Source organism: Acartia tonsa, chromosome 1, assembly GCF_053477335.1.
Source record: "Acartia tonsa isolate MP-2025a chromosome 1, ASM5347733v1, whole genome shotgun sequence".
Classification (NCBI taxonomy): Eukaryota; Metazoa; Arthropoda; class Copepoda; order Calanoida; family Acartiidae; genus Acartia; species Acartia tonsa.
The window spans coordinates 20559959-20581255 of record NC_137260.1 but is presented as its reverse complement, the minus strand read 5'-3'; the positions used below and the strand labels follow the sequence as shown (position 1 = coordinate 20581255).

The following is a 21297-nucleotide window of genomic DNA, read 5'->3' as shown; positions in this document are numbered from 1 at the left end:
TTAGGTAGGTATATTTAGATCAATATTTAAATTGAGTTGTAGTTCTTTACCTATAATATTGGAGAGATACATTCGCCTTATTCCAATACTGGATAGCTTTTGTATACTGTTCGTCCTGGACACTCTCTTTCAACCTGTCAGGTAGCTCTAATACACACTCTAACTTCTAAAGTTATAAATGATTATTGATCATGTCAAATACTTATAAAAATAGATTATTATTACATGGGAAAATTATTGTCAAAACTCAATTATTGGTCAGGTAGTTCAACAATTGTAGTGAGGAGAGGGGATGGGGTAAAAGAAGTGAATGAGTGGTAGGATAACATTTGTAATCCAAGTTTAGTGAATTTTCCATGAAAATTTTAATAAGAAGACAGCTTAGTGAATGGAACTCGGTAACAACCAAGTATTTAATTGTATTCTATGTTGTATCAAATATGTAAGAAAATAATCTCCTACAAATTTTTTTCAACTGAATCCTGGATTTAAATTTAATGCCCCTAATAAAGATGTTTTAATATGCTCCAGGTCTAACAAAAATTAAATAAAACCCACCTGTAGAGTAGAATGAGTGGCTGACAGAGTGGCCACTTCCTGACGACGACTACGAAGCTTCTCTGATATTTGGTTGGAAAACTGGGTTATACTGCTCATACTCTCTATAAAGTAAAATAAAATTGCTTGGGTATTAAATCAGAAGCATATACGTCCAAGAGAGGGATGAGTTAAGGAAGTAATTACCAACGCTAATAAACGAATTAGGGGGAGCCATGGAAACCCTCAAAAGTTTTGGTGGGAGAAAAACAATTTCGGCGCGCTTCTTATGCAACTTTACCCAAATGAGAATTTGTACGCACCTCCCCCCCCCCCCCTAAAAAAGTCTTGGACGTGCTCTTGATCACTAATCAGAACAGAAATAAATAGGTAACTGTTTAAAATCCTAATTTTAAAATGACTATAAAAGATGAAGGAAATTCCGTATTCACTTAATAAGTATGAAAAACTTTTACAGAAGGTACAAATTGTGCTTTTTATAAAAACACACCTGCTAATTGATCCATTTCTTCTTCCATACTTTTAAAATCTACTCGCATTTTCCTAAAACAAAATAAATAGGATGTATTTGAAAATCGAAAATCGAAAATATAAGTTAAAATACAAAAGTCTAATTATTGTCCCCACGGTTATTTTATACCTATTTACTTTGGGTCCTTAGAAATTTAAGGGTGGGTATAAAAGTTCTGGTTTTTTAAAATTATATTCCTTATTCAAGGAAGATTTTATTGAATATAAAACTTATGTTCAGAAGGTACAAAGCTACAAAATTATCTTAAATAATTGTTATTAAAACTTTAATAAACATAAAATATTTAACTACGATGACTACTGAATCGATTGACTGCTCTATTTTTGGAAAGTTCAACATAGTTTTTTAGATGGTTTTAGGCTATTTCATGTCCTTCAAATATAGAGTCCCTAGATTCTAAGAGCGCAAAATACAGTGGTACTTCCCATATTATTAATTATCATAATTACCGTATTTTCTATGTAATTAATATATTTGATAATGATATAATAAACTAATTGGATGTTTAATAGATATATGTAAATAAACTTTCTCCAATGCACAAATATAAATAATAAATTATTTCTACTTGAATTATTAATTACAAAGAATACGATTCTAGTTATATCTTGAATAATAAAAAGTGACATATAGTCAAATATATTCTAACAAGAATGACATCTTCCATAACAAGCAAAGCACAAAAAATCTTTTATAGACAAACGGTCAAAGTGAGTAATATGTAGAGCAGATGTTCAAAAAAAAAGTAAGAATGTAGATCAAAATGTAAGCATCTCTTATTAGAAAATATGTATGACCGACAGACAGACGAACCAAGTAATTTATGCTGTACTGGATGATCATTGGTACAGGAAATCACCACCCAAATATACCCAAAAGCATTAAGAACGGACGGATGGAAGGGCTTACAGACAAAGCTAAGCTACTCAAATCAGGATATTTTTTTGTATAATATTGAAGTCTCATAAAAATAAGCCAATATAAGTTTTAATATTTACTTTGATTTTAAAAGTATCCTGTTTTATAACATATTCTTTTTGTACTTCTAAATATTTTTCTTCTTATAGAATTACTTGTTTTTTCTGCTCTTTAAACTTTTTAATCACTCTAACAAATATGTTTTAAGTGTTTATTCAATATAAAAACTTTAAAATCTTAAAGATTAAAATCTGATATAAATACAAACATATGTAATTTTTTATCCTACTATGAACATTCTGAATTTGAGAGAATTTAAAATAGTTTTATACCTACAGATTTCAGAGTGTAACTATAAAATTTTTTTGTGTATTTAATAGTTAGGAAAATAGTTTAAAATAAGGATTTTTATATTTTTAAACTGAACAATTTTGCCTCTATCTCTTTAAAATTAAAATTAATCTACATATATTATAAAAATTTTATGGAGACTCTAAAAAATACTCTAAGACAACACTCATTTCACATTTCTAGAACTAAGACTTAAAGAACGCATTTAACAACAAGATCCCACCTAATAGTGTCAGTAGCGGCTATAAACTTGTTATAATTCTCGTACACCAAGGTCTGCATGTCAGAATCCAATCCCTGAAGAAGAAAAAAGGATAACTAAATACCTACTGAGTGTTAGGCGTTAGCAGAGAGAGGACAATGATCTGTTAATTACACTAGTCCCCAAAGTCATACATTAACTTTACAACTTTGGGGATTCTTACCTACTGAATTTGGTTGGTCGGTTGATTAAGTTAAGTGTTCAATTGTTTCAACCATTTTAATATACGTAAGCGGTAATTTTGTGGGTCATCATTGGCAATGTACATAAATTTATCAGTCATTGTCTCATCCCTTTTGATGCCTGGATTGTTAGGGTGGCCTTGATAAAAACATATCAACTTAAAATTAAATGTTCTAACTTGACATCAAAATCTTTAAAATCTACTTTACGAAGGTCCTTTAAGATTACGATGATTAATGCTAAACTATAGTGTACCTTTTAAATTCAAATACTGTTTAATAAAGTTTAAAATAAATTAAGCTTCTTTTTTTGAAAAGCTCTTTCTAATATTTCTTACATAAGTGGTCATTTCTAACTTAATTGGTATGGTAAATAAATCTGATTTTAATACCTAATAAAACATATTACGTACATCTCAAAACAAAGTACAGTTATTTTAGATCAAAAAATCGAATATGTAATTGTACAAACGACAATTGGAAATGTAGCCTAATTTACAAATGTTAAGCTTATTTAACCTTTTAAAAAACTCACAAATAGCTTAAACTTTTTCATAAAAAGCCGAAACTTTTCTTGAAAAAGCACAACTTAATCTAACATAATCCCATTCCAAATGGAAAAGTATTAAGCTATAACCATCCGGTGTATCACCCTTTGTCTGGAGAAGATTTATTTAATAGTCTTGATTGATATAATTACCTTAATTTGATTAACAATTTCTTTTTCTTGGCTCATTAGCTGTGATAGAGATCCTTCTTTAACTAGTTTGTTTACAAACATGTCCGGATCAAAACCTAATTAGGTATAATTTTAATTTTCTTCAATAATAAAATATATCCTAATTTATAGAGAAGCAAGGTATTTTTGTTTGAAGCCTAAAATTTTATAAACTAGTAAATCGATTGAGTTATTGATTTAAGGGAAGCTTCACATAGGTCCTGGGATGATTTTAGGTGATTTTATTTTAGTCATGAAATGGTTTTAGGCTTTTTTTCTGCCCTCGAATACCCTAGATGTTAGGGAAGCAATCGCTAGTAAAGAAAAAAAGTACAAATTAGCAGATTAAATGCGCACTAGAAACATTAAAATCTAGGTTTCATTATTAGAGAGGTATTTAAATATCAAAACTTCGTGAGACACAAACACACACACAAATGACGCAAAACATTCTTCCATTTTCATTATAATCCTAAAATATACATAAGCTGATTTTAATATCATCTGAAAATATGAGCTGACTCTAATTGAAAAACATATTTTAAATATTTACTTAATATTCACGTGTGGCCAGGAAACAGATAAAGATAACCTAAGAAGGAAGGACATTAAAATAGCCTAAAACCATCCCAAAACCCAAATCTGAATCTAAAATAGCCTAAAACCATTACGGGAACTTTGTAAAGCTTTCCTAAAATTGAGTATTGAATCATTTCAGTGTTTAGCAAGATCACAACGACAAAAAAAACATACTTTGACACCAATGACTAATTATTTTTTTATTCTCTTGTTCACTTTTTATCTTTTAAAACTTTTTTCTCTATATCTGTGAGCTGAGTAAATTAGTTGTATAAATATTAAATTTGTGTGTTGATTTAGTTGAAATTAATTTGAATATTTTGAAAATAAATCCTACGCTTTCATAGGTTTTCAAAACAAACTTAAGTAAATGTAAAATGAGAATATTTAAGGGAATTAACTATTTAACTAAAAGCAATAAACTGTACAGTATAGGTATGAAATGTAATTGAAAACAATATTCTAAAGCAGTTGAATGTTTATGTGTCTTTCCGTCAATGAGGTACTATAACTTATTACTAGCGGCTACGGCCTTAGAGGCCTCTAGGGGCACTTGAGGAGGGGGGAGTCGAATTTGATAACCCAATTTCTTATTTTAGATTTTAAAAGAAAAAGTAAAAAAAATATTTTGGGGTGGAATTTTTTTTTTGGGAGGGGGGGGGGGGGGTTGCCCCCCCCCCCCCCCCATCATTTTTAATTTTAGTTAAAAAAATTATTTTTTTTCTTTTTGGGGGGGGGGAGTTTCATTTTGTGAGGGGTTGGTGGTGTCCCACCCCCCAAAAAAATAGTTATAAACCTTCCCGGACCTATGAGAAGCTACCCTGTTAAGGAGAACCCGATCGGTTCTGCGGTTAGCGAGATCCTTCCGTACAGACACACAGACAGACACACAGATACACAAACATCCTGTTACTTTAGTATAAGGATATGGTAAAAGTTAAATGAGTTAGTCTAATCACAGCATCGACAATGGGTTATGCTATATATGCTAAAGGGTTATGTCTTCTATGCTATATTCATTAGACGGAATTAAAGTTCGACACCTGTCATAAGCAGGTAAGATAAATTTAAATTAACTACATCATTCTTTACCCTTTCCTTGGAAGTTGGTTGTATCAATGTTTATCATACCAATTAACGAGTACACATCTACAGCATCTTTATTTAATTTCTAGGTAGTTACTTCACCAATAACATCTAGGTGAGGGCGGGGACCGGAAGATCAGGAATAGCATCAAGATATTGTTAGGTAAAGAATCCGTAATAAGTAAACCAATCCTGACAAGCAAATTCGTGATCTTTAGCTTCAGACAAAATCCTTACTACTTTGTATTATAGATTCCATCCAAACAAATAAAGTATCCCACCTGGACTGTTGATATCTAGAGGATTGTGGTTATTATGGGCAGTCAACTCTCTGACAGAAGTCCTGCGACCACCAGAATTTGGAGATTTAGATTTCACATCCTGAATGAAAAAGTTCTTAATAAAGTAACAGGTTTATAACTATTTTGAGAGGGGCACTACATCCCTCCCAAGAGAAATGCCCTCCCCCCCCCCCACACAAAAAAATATTGGGGGGTTGCATTCAAACCCCAACCACCTAAAGTCCCATTAGAGGCGAAGCCACTAATTTTATATGGTGCTAGGAACAAGGCAAAAACTATGAAAATATGTTTCAATCTATACATTATGTGATGTGATTTTGTAGCCAGGTGGTTCTTTTTTTATAGGTATTTATTATCTAAAATGTTTTGCAATATCGTACATTTAAAAACATCAAAGAAAGCTTAAATTTAAAACCTACATTCTTTTGGTTGTCTTGAAGACCATAGAATTGCGAAAGTTGGTCTCGCCGGCCACTTCTTTTCCTACTCAACTCGGCATCCATTGTTTATCTGAAAAAAAAACAGTTTTTGACAACATCAAAAAACAATGAGTAGGTTTAAAGGACTTAAGAAAATTAAGAGAAAAAAATAAAAAAGACTTAATCTATACTTAAAAGTTTAAACTGAATAAAAAAACAGTCTTGAATGTAATCCTAATAATTTTTAAAAACATGTATGTATCAATGTAATATTGATTTAAGTAAGATACAGTTTAAACTTTTAAAGTGCAGAGTTGTTGGAGAAGGGAAGCAGGAAACATCCAACCCCTTCAACAACAAAAAAGGGCATGACAAATTAAAAGGGGGGGGGGGGGGGTTAATGCAACCGTCTCGTAATCAATGATTAATTGGCACTTAGAATTCGAATTTCGATCTGAAATTTTTCATTAGTAATCCTTGGTAGGTCTATTTTCCTAAATCGAACAAAAAGTTGGAAAAGTAACGGCTGGCGGCTCAGCCGTTTAGCCGGTTTTTGCTTCTTTTAGGGCAAATTCATCATTAATTACGTAGGAATCAACTTTTTAAAACATATTTTTGATTTAATTCATGTTAAATGATAGCAATAACATTAACCATATTTTAAATATCTAGTACCATCAGCTACCGGCTAGAACCGTTTGATAAGGTTTTTGGGCGAGAAAAGTATTATGTGGAGATAGGTATCGTGACTAATATGCTCTTAAGATTGGCAAAAATTGGCAAAACGGCTGAGCCGCCAGCCGTTAACCGTTACTTTTCCAACTTTTAGTTCGATTTAGGGAAAGTAGACCTACCAAGGATTATTCATGCAAAATTTCAGATCGAAATTCGAATTCTAAGTGCCATTTAATCACTGATTACGAGATGGTTGAATTAAACCCCCCCCCCCCCTTTATTCTTTTTAGTGTGTAGGTACACATTACCTCCAATTTAATGACATTAAAAATGAAAGTGAAAATTTGGCTGTCATTCTACAAACAAAATTTTCTTATACCGGTCCTTGGCAAAATTAAGTACAACAAATTTTAAGTAAGCTCGTTATAATGATTGACAATATAGTATTATTTTTATAATAAGGCACTTTAATCATACTTTACTAAACATGAGATAATAATAATTTTGATAGGTTTAATAGTTTTGTTTGAAAATTTTTATAAAATAGATCAAATTTATGTGTTACATAATCATTTTCAAATGTTTAATTTGACAACAAAAAATGAAAATATTTGAAAGTTTTAAAAAAATTGAAATTGATATTTTAACACGACTAGACTAAAAATGCTAATTTCATATTTTATAGAAATAAAAGAATAAATACCTAGTTGAAATGTTTTGATTATGAATTGTTTTACAACCAATTTTTTTAAAATAGGAAAATTTCTTTATAAGTCCCACAACAAAAGTTATAAAAAAAACTTAATCTCCTTCAATTTTTTATCTTGTTTGACTTTTTAATAACTTTTGAAAGGGAGTAAAGTATTATAAAACACAAATTTGATTTTTTTCGGAGGGGTGGGGTGTCGATTTGTTCTAGATATCTCTTAGAATACACTAGAATTTTGTAATAAAATATAATATTATTTCAAATAACCTAGCCTAAACTACTTTTTTAAAAACAAGGCAACCAAATTGTAATGGTAAATTGTAGAGTAGAGTATTCTAATCTGTTTGTGACATTGTTTAACTAAAATCTATCATCTGGCACTGCTGTTTCAGACTGCCTGGAGCCATCATCACTTCCGCAAAACTCTTCAAAATCACAAGATGTAATATGGTCCATGTAGATTGATACAAAAGTTTCCCAAGGACAGCAACCGTCCCCACATTTTGGTATAGCAGTCAACTTTTCGTTGACATACAAACAGACAAGATGTCCCAACTCGCCGCATTTTTGTAACAGAAAAGAAATATTTGCAGCAAATGGTCCAATTTTACTGGTCCGCCATTTTCTATCTGACATTGCGGGAAAGTTATCACTTGTTAGATGCTCCGCATCAGTGTGTGTTTGCAGGAACGCAAGAAATTTTAAAATTGTTCCAGAATGGGTGAAATAAAATATTCCCTTTTCCTCACGGCCACCTTTGGTAACATTTAGGAAGTTATTGTAAACGTCACGTATCAACAGGCATGCAGGCTGATAGGAAACAGAATGGCCAGGACCATCAACCCAGTAGTATTCTAGGTCTTCCAGGTATTCCATTACTTCAAGTCCGTCATCTGAAATCAATCAAAACCTTTTGTAAGTAATTAGAAGATGAAAATCCATAGAATTCAGGATAAATCAAAGCCCTTCCTTATCTAATATTTAAAAGAATAAGACATTTGGGATTCTGGTTTATAAAACAAAAGTCCAGGCCTCGCAAGATCCCAAAAGAATTTTAAAAATTTCAAAGATAATGTCTGTTATTTTATTCAAATAAGTAGAAAGTAAATTCGAATAATACTATCTAAAATAAGTTATGCTTAACCACAATGCTACTTATTTACCTGAAAAAAGTGCACACCACGGGCTCGCCTGTCTTGGCTTCCAAGCTTGATCAAAATTACACGTCAAATAAATTGCTTCTAATTCTTCGTGAGTAATGACCTCATCGAAACCAAGCAAAGTTGAAATATTTTCTCTAACTTGTGTCACATACTGAGACTCTGCGAATTTGAAATATTCATGTTTGGCCGTATCATTCTTTTTCACGCTTGTTATCCATTTGCTGCAAAGTTTATAAAAACGTATCAACGGATCATGTGGCGTTATAGGCTCTTCTAACTTAACTTTCTTAGCAATTGGACGAGAAAACAAACCTAGAGCTAAACTTTTAAATGTTTCAACAGTTCTTTGTGTGTTTGTTGAACGAAATAAATAATTTTGATGGTCATAGTCGCTATGTTGATGAAATAATTCTGGAAATCGAGAAAATAGTCGTTCTCCCATGTAGATCAGTTCTTCTTCTCCTTCTCTGTGTAAATCCTTAGCTTGACTTTCATCAACTTCAATGGACCAATCTCGTAGTAGTTCAATATCTTTCGGGCATAATTTAGTATCGGGACTGTTTATGATTCTATCCTTCAACACCTCGGCATCGTTATTGATAAGTCTGATGGCTTTTTTACTTGGATATCTTGTCCCATGTCTAATAATACTCCAATATTGTAAGTTGTCACATTCGCTCTCTAAGGCTCTGAAGTCTAGCATTTCAAATGATTTTTTAATGTCATAAAAGGTATAGTTCCAAGAATTAAAGTATTCAGGTCGCCATAGTTAACAACACATTAACATAAAAAAAATCACAAAAGGGATTGGCTTTTAGATGGTCAAATCATGTTTATTCGAATGTAGTGCATAAAGCTTGCTACATATCTATGATGAGTGGCTGCACTCCTATCAACTAGGGGTACCGCATTCTATATGGCCATGTGTGGGCGAGAGAGGATGCGCATAAAAAATAGCATAAAACCTTCTAACGATTTGAATTTAAAAAATAAAATGGTTTATGAATAATCAGTCAAAAGAACTTAAGCTTCGCTAAATCGATTAAAATTCAGGAAGATCGATCTTAATGGACAAACAAAAACACGTTGCTACTCAAAATAAAAGGACATATTACTCTCTAGGTTCATTAAAGAGCAAAAATCACTATTTAGGAAACTATACCCTTTACACATTGAAAAATAATTTTCCTATGTCTAAACTATTAACAATAAACTGATACGGTGTCTTCGTAGAATAGTTGTTCTTGATAGGTGAACCATTTATATGACAGACTTCTTCAACGTTAAGGATAATATATACACAGTGGGATCTTTTGCCAAAAAACGGGACATTTAGAGTAGACAAAAGTAAACTTCAATAAATAAGCTTGTATTTGAAGAAATGATGTATTTCTTTTGCTTTAACTCGGAAATAACTTAAATTTTGCCTCTGTTAACTTCTAATGTGCATTTGGTAAGTACGTCTTGCTGTTTTGGAGGAGCGAAGCTACCATATTTTTAAAAAACCTATAAAACTTCATAACTTTAGTTAGGATAGGAATATTTTAACAAAATCAACGTCTATGTAAATATTTCTTCAATGCAAACAATGTTTGTGAACAAGAATATAGCGTCAGGTGCACCCATTTCGAGTCCCGGCATTTTTAGGTAGGTCCAGTATAAGTGAAATAGGACACTTATAAGGCATGTTTTCAAATATTTTTTTTACAGATATAAACAACAATAACATAATTTTCAAAACACTTTTGATTTTGTGTTAATACCTTTATTTTAAGTCTAGCTATCTTCATTTAAAGTTTGTATAAGAATCATAGGCGTCCAAGGGGGGGGGGGGTAATGGGGCGATTACCGCCCCCAAACGATTAGGAGGGGGTATTTACCCCCCCAAACAATTTTGGGGGGGTAAATACCCCCCCAAAAATGAAAAATCTTTAATAAAAAAAAATTTTGCGCGCCCCGCGCGCATTTTTAATACTATATATTTAATAAAATTTAAATTACCCCCCCCAAAAATTTTACCCCGAGGGTAAATTTTGGGGGGGGTAAACTAAATTTACCCCTGCCAAAAGATTTCAGGGGGGGTAATTACCCCCCCCCCAAGCAAATTTTACCCCCGGGGTAAAAATTTTGGGGGGGATAAAAAAATTTTAGGGCGAGCTTCGCGCGCCATTTTACCCCCCCCAAAAACGAATTACCCCCCCCTTCAAAAATTTTTACCCCCCCCAAAATAAAAAGCTTGGACGCCCCTGATAAGAATATAAGCATAATTACTTAAATTATATTCTCTCTCAAACGTATATCTCTCTCTCTCTCTCTGATGCGTTTATAATGTTTTTGCAATATTATAATTAATCTCCAAATTTGAATTTCTGCTGGACCAAAACCAGTTAGAACTACAAATTTTTTTAGAACACATGAAATTTAGCAAATTTAATTGCTAAAATAAAAGTATTTTTAAGTCATCTGTATTTAACGACTCCTTTATCCCTTAAATTTCCATTAAAACCGCGAGAACGGCAAAAATTGTTAAAAATCACGCCAACGGCGGCAAATAACGGCGAAACGGTTCGCCAGAGGCAAATGATGCATAAGTCAAGAAAGATCCGCCTTAATAAGTTTGAAAATATTGCAGAGATGACTTTGGGCTCTAAAATGACTCCTTCCCCCTCTAACGGGGGAAAATTTGAAATTAACAAGAACGAAATTGTTCAAACCATGCAATGTAAAATGCTCAATTACTCAAAAACGGACAAGAGGCCCCAGGTTGTGAAAACTGTTTTATACACAATACATGTTGTATATTGATATTATTATTGCAAAACCCGGGGCCTCCTGTCCGTTTTTGGGTAAAATGGAGAAAACTGATTTTTTGGGGTTAAAAATCTTAATATTTTTGGTGAAATTTTCTCACAAAATGTCAATTTACACCACCAAAAAAATATTTTTTAAAATTTTTTCTTTAATTAGACATTGGTAAAGGTATCTGAAAAGTACCTCAATAATTTTTTTTTTTCATAAGATGAACATAAATGTATTTTTTGTTGCCTTGAAAAAATTGTGTAAAAAAATCTGGAAAATCATCAAAACTGAAAAGAAATGTTTCACTACCTTTTTTAAATAGGCATAAACCCGCCAAAAATTAATATTTTTTAAAAATTTCTTTTCTAGCTGTCTACTTACAGCCATTATTAGGTCCTAGGATAGATAAAAGTCGATTTTAGATTTTTTGGATGTCCCGATTTTTTTCATGCAAAAGATCCCACTGTGATATACAGTACTTATTAACAAATTAGGTATTGATTCATAAGCTTTTAGTAAAAATATTTAAGTAATAGAAAATTCTTATCATATAATGAAAAACCAACCAAAGCCTTTTGGTTTTCTTTTATTAAATAGAAAAATTATTTAATTTAAAAAGTATTCTCAATCATAATTTTATGTTAAGTACATATTATCCTCTTTCCTGATTCGCTTTTGATGGTAGAAATATCACTTAAAACAATCACTAATAACAAAAAATACATTTCTAAATGGTATTTGATGTGAAATTCATATTTCTGTTCTTAAATTATTGCAAAATATGTTGATGATTGAAATTTGAGAAATATTTTCGTTGATGTTTTTATTTTTGGTTGTCTGCTACGATCCTATTTCTTCACATTTGAGAGATGTACATACGTTTTGTAGATTTAAAAATAGTTTTATTATTTTCATGAATTTCAAGCTTTGAAACATCAAAAAACCTAGTTGAAGAAATAAATTTGGATAAATATGCTTGTTTTTGTATGAGAGGGCAGTTCATTTTTTTATCTAAAAAATTTATGGAGAATTGTATTTTTTTTTTATAATTTTCTACAAAATACTGTTGCTCCACTATTTATAAAAACAGCTGACTTTTGTTATGACGTGTAGCTGCTTCTTTCCCTTTCCCGCATTTCTTTGCCCTTTGCCATAAACCGCTCCAAAAAAAGGGAAGGAAAAATGATTAAGCTCTTCTTAGGAAGGGGAGGAGAATATTATTGTAAATTTTTAGCAGACGTGGAACACAAGAGAGAGAAAAATATGAGAAATTGAATAATATGTTTAAGTTTCTCTTTTTTTTTATTTAATACCGAAAATTGTGCTTTAATTCTTTTCTATATATTAAAATGTTTCTTTATTTGTAATTTTGTCAAATTTTAAAACTTATTTTATAACATTCAACGTCAACAAAACTGAATTTCATCATTGAAAAAGTTTCATCTTTTGTGTTATTTTCAGACTAGTGTTTTAGACTCTTTTTGTTAAAATGGCAGAAGAAGTTGTTACTGAAACTATGGTAGGTTTTTTAGCTAACAAAGTTTTAAACAAAATATCACCAATACAAAATTTTTAGTTGTATTCAAATCCTACTTTGAAATACATTTTACAAGTATTTGATAATATATATAATTAAAGCATATGCTATTTTTTCTTATATGAGGCCCGAGCTCTAGGGGATCAAATGAAGTTTTTTAAGCTTCTTACGACATTGACCCAACAAAGTTTTTTTATTGTAAATTTAGCTTAGGTAGGTAATATTTGAATTCTACCTAAAAATTTGAGAAACTAAAAAATGTCGACCATCAGCTTTGATAACAAATAGGAAGGAAAAATATGAAGTTCACTAGGTACCTAGGTAAAACTAGGAAAATAAAAATCATTTGTGTTTATTTTAGGAGGCGGTCAAAGATCAAGTCGTTGAAGCAGTTACCGAAGCGGTTAACGCTACAGCGAAGGTCCCCGCAACGACAGAAGGCATGATGGTCGCCTATGGCAGTCTGGTCGTTATGGCCCTCTTCCCAATTTTTGTTGGTTCTTACAGATCAATCGAAGCTCAACAAAAACAGAAGGAAAATTCGGTAAGCACCTAATTTAAATTTTTTGTTTCAAAATGCTCTCTTATAATCTACATAAGGGGTACCAATTTTTGATTTATTATTGCGATTGTCAATCAATACATAAGAATGAATTATCGTATCATTATAATACCGTCCCATCACTATTCAAAATAAGAGTGTTCTAGGACGTCGTTGATTTATAAAATATCTTATTCTCGTTTTAGATATTACCTACATATTTTATATGTTTAGGAAAGGACCGGAGAAAAACCTGAAACCATGAGGCCTCAAGACGCCATGATGTTCCCTCTCATTGCTTCCTGTGCTCTCTTTGGTCTTTATATTCTCTTCCACGTAGGTTTTATGTAGTAGCATAGCTTTTCTACAAGTATTTCGTGCTTGCCTGATAGCCTTATCTTTTCTCCTTGTATACCTGATTTCTCTGAACCTCTACTACATATTATTTTAAATATGCTCATTAGAATGTATAAGTATCTTAGAAAAAGTTGGGTGCTATCCCGTAAACATATTTTTTTATTCCAAAACAGAGAGCCAATTAAAAAGAATTATTTTGACTGGCTTTTTTTTTACACTAATGAATGACTTTAACTAGTTAGGCAGATGTCTTATAATTTGGTCACCTACTACATTCAAAATAAACCTTTAAAGTTTCTATTATTTTAGATTTTCGGCAAAGAATACATCAACATGCTTCTGACATCTTATTTCTTTGTGTTGGGTATCTTTGCCCTGGCTCACATGGTCTCACCACTGGTCCTCAAGCTTATTCCTTCAGGTTTTTCTACATATCCACTGTTTTCTAAAACTAAGTGCTCGCTAAGAAAAAACCTGTAATGTTAAAGTAGACACGTCATGTAACCAAAAAGATTTATAAAAGAAAGCTTGGACGTCTTTTTAAAAGTCTAATTAGGTATAATAGGTAGGTAGTCCATATGGGTTTAACTTTTTTGTAATTTTAAGGATACCTTTTTTACATGGGATAGGTAATGGTAGGTAGGTAGTAATTCTGTCTTTAAATAACACCTTAGTGTTGAGTATAGTTAAAATCTTTTATGACCTGAACTACCTATATCCTACATTTTTTAATTGTCGAAATGATCTGAAAACAAGAAAATAAGGCATAAAAGTTACGCCACTTATAAGATATTTAGAAAACCTCTTTCTTTAGCCGTTCCTATGGTTCCATTCCATTTGAAGTTCACACAAGGAGAAGGAGAGGAACTTGAGGTTATCATGGATTATAACTTCAATACACATGACTTGGTTAGTATAACATTTTATTTTCCGTACGATAAATTCGATTTGTTAATTTGTCCTTAAAACTAAAAATATTATGACCATATTTTTTGGCTCGTTGGAGGATTTTAATTGGGTAATCAGATTGTTTTGTCAAATACTTAAAGCTTTGTTTAAATAAGAAAATTCTTCCAAACCGCTTCATTAAAAAAAACTCATCTTCACTTCTGAAAAAGTTTAAATTATCCTTTACACTTTTTCTCTTTCCTAAATTTGCTCCATCTTTCATAGGTATCTGTTCTTAAATCTTTATACTTAATTTCTTTTCACACAAAAACAATTTCAATTTGTGTCAATTTATCCTTGGTTATGAGTATAATCCTCAAAATAAATTATTATTCATAGGTGTGCCTAGCTATGTGCTCCGGAGTTGGAGTGTGGTACATCCTGAAGAAGCACTGGGTCGCCAACAACCTGCTCGGCCTCGCATTCGCTGTCAATGGTGTTGAACTCCTTCACTTGAGCAATGTCGTCACAGGGATGCTTTTACGAAATGGCTCATTTTTTTTTTTTTTTTTTAGATAGGTACCTGTATAGGTAGAAAAATGAAAATAAATTACCCAACCTTATCGTATCATTGAGGCTTCCTTTGATTGTAATACTATAAATCAACGCGAACTATACAAATATTTTTGGACAAGAAAAAAATGATATTTAGGTCTTAAATCATTTATTTTTTAACAACAGTACAAATTCATGATAATAAGCATCAAAGATTTTTTTTTATCTTATTTGGATAAAATCTTTATTTGTGAGCATTTTCGTATGGGTATCATTAATGCCAGGTTGTATCTTGTTGGGAGGTCTCTTTTTCTACGATATTTTCTGGGTATTTGGAACTGACGTTATGGTCACCGTGGCAAAGTCTTTTGAAGCTCCCATTAAACTAGTTTTCCCACAGGTAAAATAAAAGATGAAAATGTACTTGATTGAATCATTAGATTAGGTTAGGTTATATTGGATACAGGTACCTTTTGTCTGTAAAATTTAAGTATCCTTTGTGCAGATTATTAAATTCTTTAAAAACATTTATACAACATGATTTGATTTTTTTTTTGGTTTTTCTGTTTAATTTTTGTCAAGAAACCAAATAAAACCACAACAAATTGAATAGGTACAACAGAAAATGGTTTCAAACTGGATAATTCTTGAACATTTCTTTACATCATAAACTATTTAGAATTATAATTGAATACATATGAAACATTAACAATAATTTTTGAATATTATTAAATAGAAATATTTTGCAGCCGTTGATACATATGTTTTATAATCTTACAGTTGTGTAAAGAAAAGTATAATAGTATTTTGAAACTTTTAGTAAGGAAGCTAGAGGTTAATTTAGATTGAAAATTTTTTTTAACACTAGTGTCAAATTAGGTAAAACATATTATGCTTGCTTAGCACTTCAACACAAAATTCGTTTTCTTGTGTCTTATAATACATTTGTTAACCTGCGACTGTGGCGTAACACAAAGCGCATCCGCTCGTTGTCGGGAAGGTGATAGGTAACGTTCTAATCTCGGTCCGACACAACGTCATAACAAAAGAAGTTAAAAATGGTTTTTATTACTGCTATGTTAGTTGCGGGACAAACAAGTTAGAGAAGAGGGAAGGGGCCCAAAATAGGCACAACTCATTACTGTGCATTAATTTGAACATATTTCTTCCCGGCCCCGATGAATAGCGGATGCGCAACGCGTTACACCAGTCTTTTGTTAATTATAGTTGGTCCGTTATGAACATTAAGATGACATTTTTAAACCGTTGGTTTGAAGGTTTGGTTAATGTGTAAACTTTATCTTATTTTTATTTAGGATTTGCTTGAGAATGGACTTGGAGCCACTAACTTCGCCATGCTCGGACTTGGAGATATCGTAATTCCTGGCATCTTCATTGCTCTCCTTCTCAGATATGACATCAGTCTTAAGAGGAACTCAAACTTCTACTTCTATGCTACATTCTTTGGTAACTATTATTTTTTAAATAAATGACAATTTTGTCCATAAGTTTTTCAATGCAATCCATTTGACAGGTAAATGTGACAGGTAGGGGCTCTTATTAAAAGATAAGTTCGCAGAAAGAAGAATAACGATCTCTGACAGAGGTACGAACATTCCAATTCTAAAATTTGAAATATTTTCAGCTGTTTTAGGGGGGTAACCTGTTCAATAAATGAAGGGAAAGTTAGGGTTTTAGAATTTTATCATTAAACTAATCTTGTTTCTTCTTATTTCAGCCTACATTGCTGGTCTGCTGACAACCATCCTGGTGATGCATGTTTACAAACACGCACAACCTGCTCTCCTATACCTGGTGCCAGCTTGCTTAGGTAGGTTTTACACTTAGTTGGACACACCTACTTCTTAACGTTGCCATATTGTAACATATTTAAGCAACTGCAATTCAAAATTAAAGCGATATGCTCCTGTTTTAAAGTCTTAGAACATATTTCTTTACGGAAAAAAGTAGAACAAATTACCCTCTGTATCTGATCGTACTTCATTTTCTGTTTCCATAGGTAAATCGTTTTTCATTCGAAATTTTTTAGTTTGTCCTTAAAGACTTTCTCTCAACACGTTGTATCATTATCAGGGGGTTAAATTGTTCCACATAGGCTGCAATAATTCTTTTTATATTTCTCGTTCATACATTGCTATTGGTTTTGTTCGATTTTAATTAAAATACAAGATGTTTAAAAGTACCCAGATTTTTTTTTCAGACACTTGATTTTCAATTCAGTTTTACAATTTTGTTATAGATAAAAGGTGCAACTCTTATAAAAAACAAGGATGACAACATCCATAAAAGCGAAGCACTGAAACGGTAGGACAAACGGACATGAACACTTATATAGTGTCAGAACTGAATAATCAGAATATAAGTATAAAAGTCTAAGCAAAATTGTAAGTGAATTTGTTGAAAAACTGCTTTATACAGGATAATGTTTATGGACATACTTACATATTTAGGACTTGATTATAGAGTTGCTTCGCTTATAACATTATACTTTGTTGTCCCAGGAATCAGTATACCAAAAATCAAATCAATCGGATTATTAGATCACATAAAAATTTGTTGTTAAAAAAGTAAAAAAAACAACATGTTTAAATTGGACGTACGGACATTTTGGTAATGATTATAGAGTTGCTACGCTTTCTAAATCGTACCTAACTACTAAAGGAATCACCATGCAAAATTTGAAATCGATAGGACAATTTTAACATGCCTAAATTAACGAAAAGAGCTATCCGTAACGGACGGACGGACGGACCGACCCTAATTATAGAAAAGCTTCGCTTTTAAAAAGAGTATTTTTACACCACTTGTCTTTAATGAATCTAGTTTATCTTTTATTCCACATAGAAATTAATTATTTTATGGATTAATGAATATCTATTATTATTTTAAATTACTTTTTATCTTTCTTAAGAATGAAGAGTATTTTGAAAGAAAATATATAATCTTTAAAAAAGAAAATGTAGGTTAAAATATTGAAAGTATTTATTGTCTGTGAAATAAGGATGAAGTTCCTATGTAAATAAAAATAATAATAAATGAGAAAATGCATCTATTATTATACAGTGTGTTTTTTTTTATGAGCACTTTTTTGAAAGCAATTTTACCCCACTTATAGTTATCAGAATTTAATGATTAATGGCTTATTTTCTTCGTTTTTTAAGGGAAATTATGAAACAACAAAAAAAATTACAGTTTTTGTTGAAAAAGTACAGTAAAGTTGAAAATTAAAAACTTAGGTGTCAACATATAAAAATGGTTTTAGCGCATTTTTCTTTAAAAAATGGATTTTCTGTAGTCGACTTTGGGGGGCCAGTACTCCCTCCCTGGTTGAGATATGACCTTCAAACTTTGATATGTTCTAGTACATGTCCCTAATAGTATCTGTATACATTTTTAGCTCTATATCTCAACTTTGAAGTGTTTAGCAGCCATTCTTGCAAAAGGTTGATTATTTGAGCATAAGAAAAATGCGCTAAACCCATTTTTAGATGTTGACACCTAAGTTTTTAATTTTCAACTTTACTGTACTTTTTCAACAAAAACTGTAATTTTTTTTGTTGTTTCATAATTTCCCTTAAAAAACGAAGAAAATAAGCCATTAAACATTAAATTATGATAACTATAAGTGGGGTAAAATTGCTTTCAAAAAAGTGCTCATAAAAAAAACACACTGTATTAGTTACTTTTGTGGCAATCTGTAAATGAATCTTCAACTGTAACTTTACCTATTTTACAGGTGTCCCACTTTTCCTTGGCTTGGTGCGTGGAGATATCAAGTCAATGTTCAGCTACTCCGACCATCCCGAAGAAGAACAGACAGAAGACAGCAAAAAAGACAAATAAATCTGGCAACATCAACCTGTTTACATTCCCTTTTCAATTGAATTTACATTTGTCTTAATATTAAAAGACAATATACCTTCATTTCCTGAATATGGCCAAAAAAGACAAAATACAACAAACCAAGACCAAATATCAATCTTGAACTCTTTGGCCGCCAATGAAAAGGAATTCTTGCAACAAGCAAATATAATAAACGCGCCAAATTTATCTGGCAATGTGTTATAAATGCCAAACCAAACTATGAACTGGAGAAATTTTCATGCTTCATCTATAAACCTCCATTATTTGTTTCCATTCAGTGTCTACCTGTAGGTACTTTTATGAAGTGCTCTTTCATGGAAGCTTTGCATAATTGTATTCTTATTTTTTTAAGTGAGAAATATTTGATGACAAATTTTACATTTTATTTAAATATTTTACAATCTTATATAAGTAATATAATTTAATAGCCACTTTTTATTTATATTTGATGAATTTAAAAAATATTTAATTTAGGTATATCATATTACACAAAAGTAAATTAGATTGGATTTTTAACGTTCAAAGAATACAATCCACATTACTATAATTTTCTTAAGGTGGCTAGACTTTTCTACTTTTTTAATATCTCACTGAATCACAAACACAGCAAATCATTGTAATAATTATTTTTAATCATACTTCATTTAGATGCACTAGGAATTCACAATAGAAAAAAAATACAGAAAAGATCTTAAAAATTCAGTTTTTTTTACTTTAAAAATCGTTCCCTTTTTTATAACATTAGTGAAATATAATTTATTTTTCTATACCCCCTTTCCACAAATACTGTACTTAAAAATAATATTTTATGTTTTAAAATCACAAAGCATGCTTACAAATTACAATTATTTAAATTGCATTTATTTAAACCAGTGAATAATAACTTTTATATTTATTCATTCATTTTTAAAGAAAACTGAAATTCTATGTTGGTGTATGGGTTGTTTAAGGTTAAAATATATGTTTTTTCTCAAAGAAACAGTTTACTAAAAATCTGAAGCTTATGTTAAATATTTCATCAACGTAATTGTTAACTTGTTTTATTTTTTTTATGAAAGAGTGAATGTACAGAAAGAGACGGATAATTATAAAATTTAGAAAAAATAACGTAAAAAAACTATGTAGTATGTATATCTGTATTTTTTCTTCAATTTCTTGGCTAATTTACTTTTATCCCGCTCAAATATTTTCGAGGTAAAATAGATGCAGTATTCCAAATTATGCTTCTGAAAGTAAAATTTATCCATCAAGCCAATTTATTTTCTGATTATCTGTCTCTGTTCCTAATTAATGTGTAGAATGTGCTCCTATTATTGTTGTGTATTACAAAAAAAACTGCGTTGTTTTATTATTTATAATAAATTTTCCCTGTCTATTGAAAAAGATATTTTAATGAATTTTGTTCTATATTTTTATATTTTTTAGGTCAAAATGAGGACAGTTTAACTAGGAAGGTTTTACTAGACAGTAAACAATTTTTATTTATGCGAAGTTTTTCAGATTTAGGATGTGTCCTTATCAGATAGATAGCCTGGTAGATTTTCCTTATCCATTACAAACCTTACATCATGATACCTCTATCAACCAAATGTAATGTGGAAATATTGCAACTCTATAATCAACTCTAGAAAGTCAGTATGTCCATTTTTAACATGTTTTAGCTGTTATAACACCAAAACTTTTATGTGACTAATCTTAGGATGATAGATAATTCGATTACAGAATAACATAAATTTATGTGGAAGTATATTTAAACTATTTTATTGCATGTGTAAGTGTGCAGCTTATACCAACAACGAAATTATTTGGCAAAAACTAAACCTATACGTAATTTGGTTTGTTGGCTATACCTTATTCCTTTTAAGTGTGTTATGTCACTCTGAGTCTCCATTGATGATTTGTTGAGCTTCTATGGATTTTGACAACTTTGGTTTACAGAACATTATAAAGTGGAACCTTTTCTATAATTAGGGTAGGTCCCTACGTCAGTAACGGTTCGCTCTTTTCGTTAATTTAGACATGTTAGAATTGTCCTATCGATATCAAACTTTGTATGATGATTCCTATAACAGATTAAGTAAAGTACGACTTAGAAAGCATAGCAACTCTATGATCTTTACCAGGAAAGTCTGTACGTCAATTTAAAACATGCTGTTTTTAACTTTTTTTTTGTTAACTACTTTTTGTAAGATATCAGATTTTGTAGTATTGATTCCTATGTCAATAAGGTATAACACCATAAGGGAAGCATCTCTTTGATAAAGTTCCTAAAAAGTATGCC

The 21297-nt window shown here is 31.1% G+C and overlaps 3 protein-coding genes across 5 annotated transcripts in view; 1 reads left to right on the top strand and 2 right to left on the bottom strand.

Annotated features, from left to right (window-relative positions):
- Positions 1-6020, bottom strand: part of Vps51 (vacuolar protein sorting 51) — a 29778-nt gene extending 23758 nt beyond the window's left edge. Inside the window, exons 1-7 of the mRNA XM_080154728.1 lie at positions 5908-6020; positions 5468-5567; positions 3504-3598; positions 2583-2656; positions 1049-1101; positions 559-662; positions 51-166 (exon numbers count right to left, since the gene is read on the bottom strand). Coding sequence (XP_080010854.1) covers positions 51-166; positions 559-662; positions 1049-1101; positions 2583-2656; positions 3504-3598; positions 5468-5567; positions 5908-5991 — 626 coding nt within the window. The 5' untranslated portion in view covers positions 5992-6020. The remainder of the gene's footprint in view (positions 1-50; positions 167-558; positions 663-1048; positions 1102-2582; positions 2657-3503; positions 3599-5467; positions 5568-5907) is intronic.
- Positions 5994-9187, bottom strand: LOC145314711 (multiple inositol polyphosphate phosphatase 1-like). 2 transcript variants are annotated; one of them, XR_013877850.1, is made up of 3 exons: positions 8455-9187; positions 6891-8184; positions 5994-6111 (listed from the first exon to the last, which is right to left on the bottom strand). XR_013877850.1 is itself a non-coding variant. In XM_080154740.1 (2 exons), exons 1-2 carry the CDS (start codon positions 9155-9157, stop codon positions 7652-7654), a joined length of 1236 nt encoding a protein of 411 aa, XP_080010866.1. In that variant the 5' UTR covers positions 9158-9187; the 3' UTR covers positions 5994-7651. The 2 variants fall into 2 exon arrangements, 1 of the variants encoding a protein (XP_080010866.1); XM_080154740.1 differs by having other exon boundaries at positions 5994-8184.
- Positions 9188-12632: 3445 nt separating this feature from the next.
- Positions 12633-20399, top strand: LOC145314692 (signal peptide peptidase). 2 transcript variants are annotated; one of them, XR_013877848.1, is made up of 11 exons: positions 12633-12772; positions 13152-13334; positions 13566-13667; positions 13998-14109; positions 14503-14597; positions 14976-15109; positions 15417-15531; positions 16448-16598; positions 16870-16962; positions 18889-19510; positions 19762-20081. XR_013877848.1 is itself a non-coding variant. In XM_080154713.1 (10 exons), the coding sequence occupies exons 1-10, from the start codon at positions 12743-12745 to the stop codon at positions 18993-18995; spliced, it is 1122 nt and encodes a 373-aa protein (XP_080010839.1). In that variant the 5' UTR covers positions 12633-12742; the 3' UTR covers positions 18996-20399. The 2 variants fall into 2 exon arrangements, 1 of the variants encoding a protein (XP_080010839.1); XM_080154713.1 differs by having other exon boundaries at positions 18889-20399.
- Positions 20400-21297: the final 898 nt, after the last annotated feature.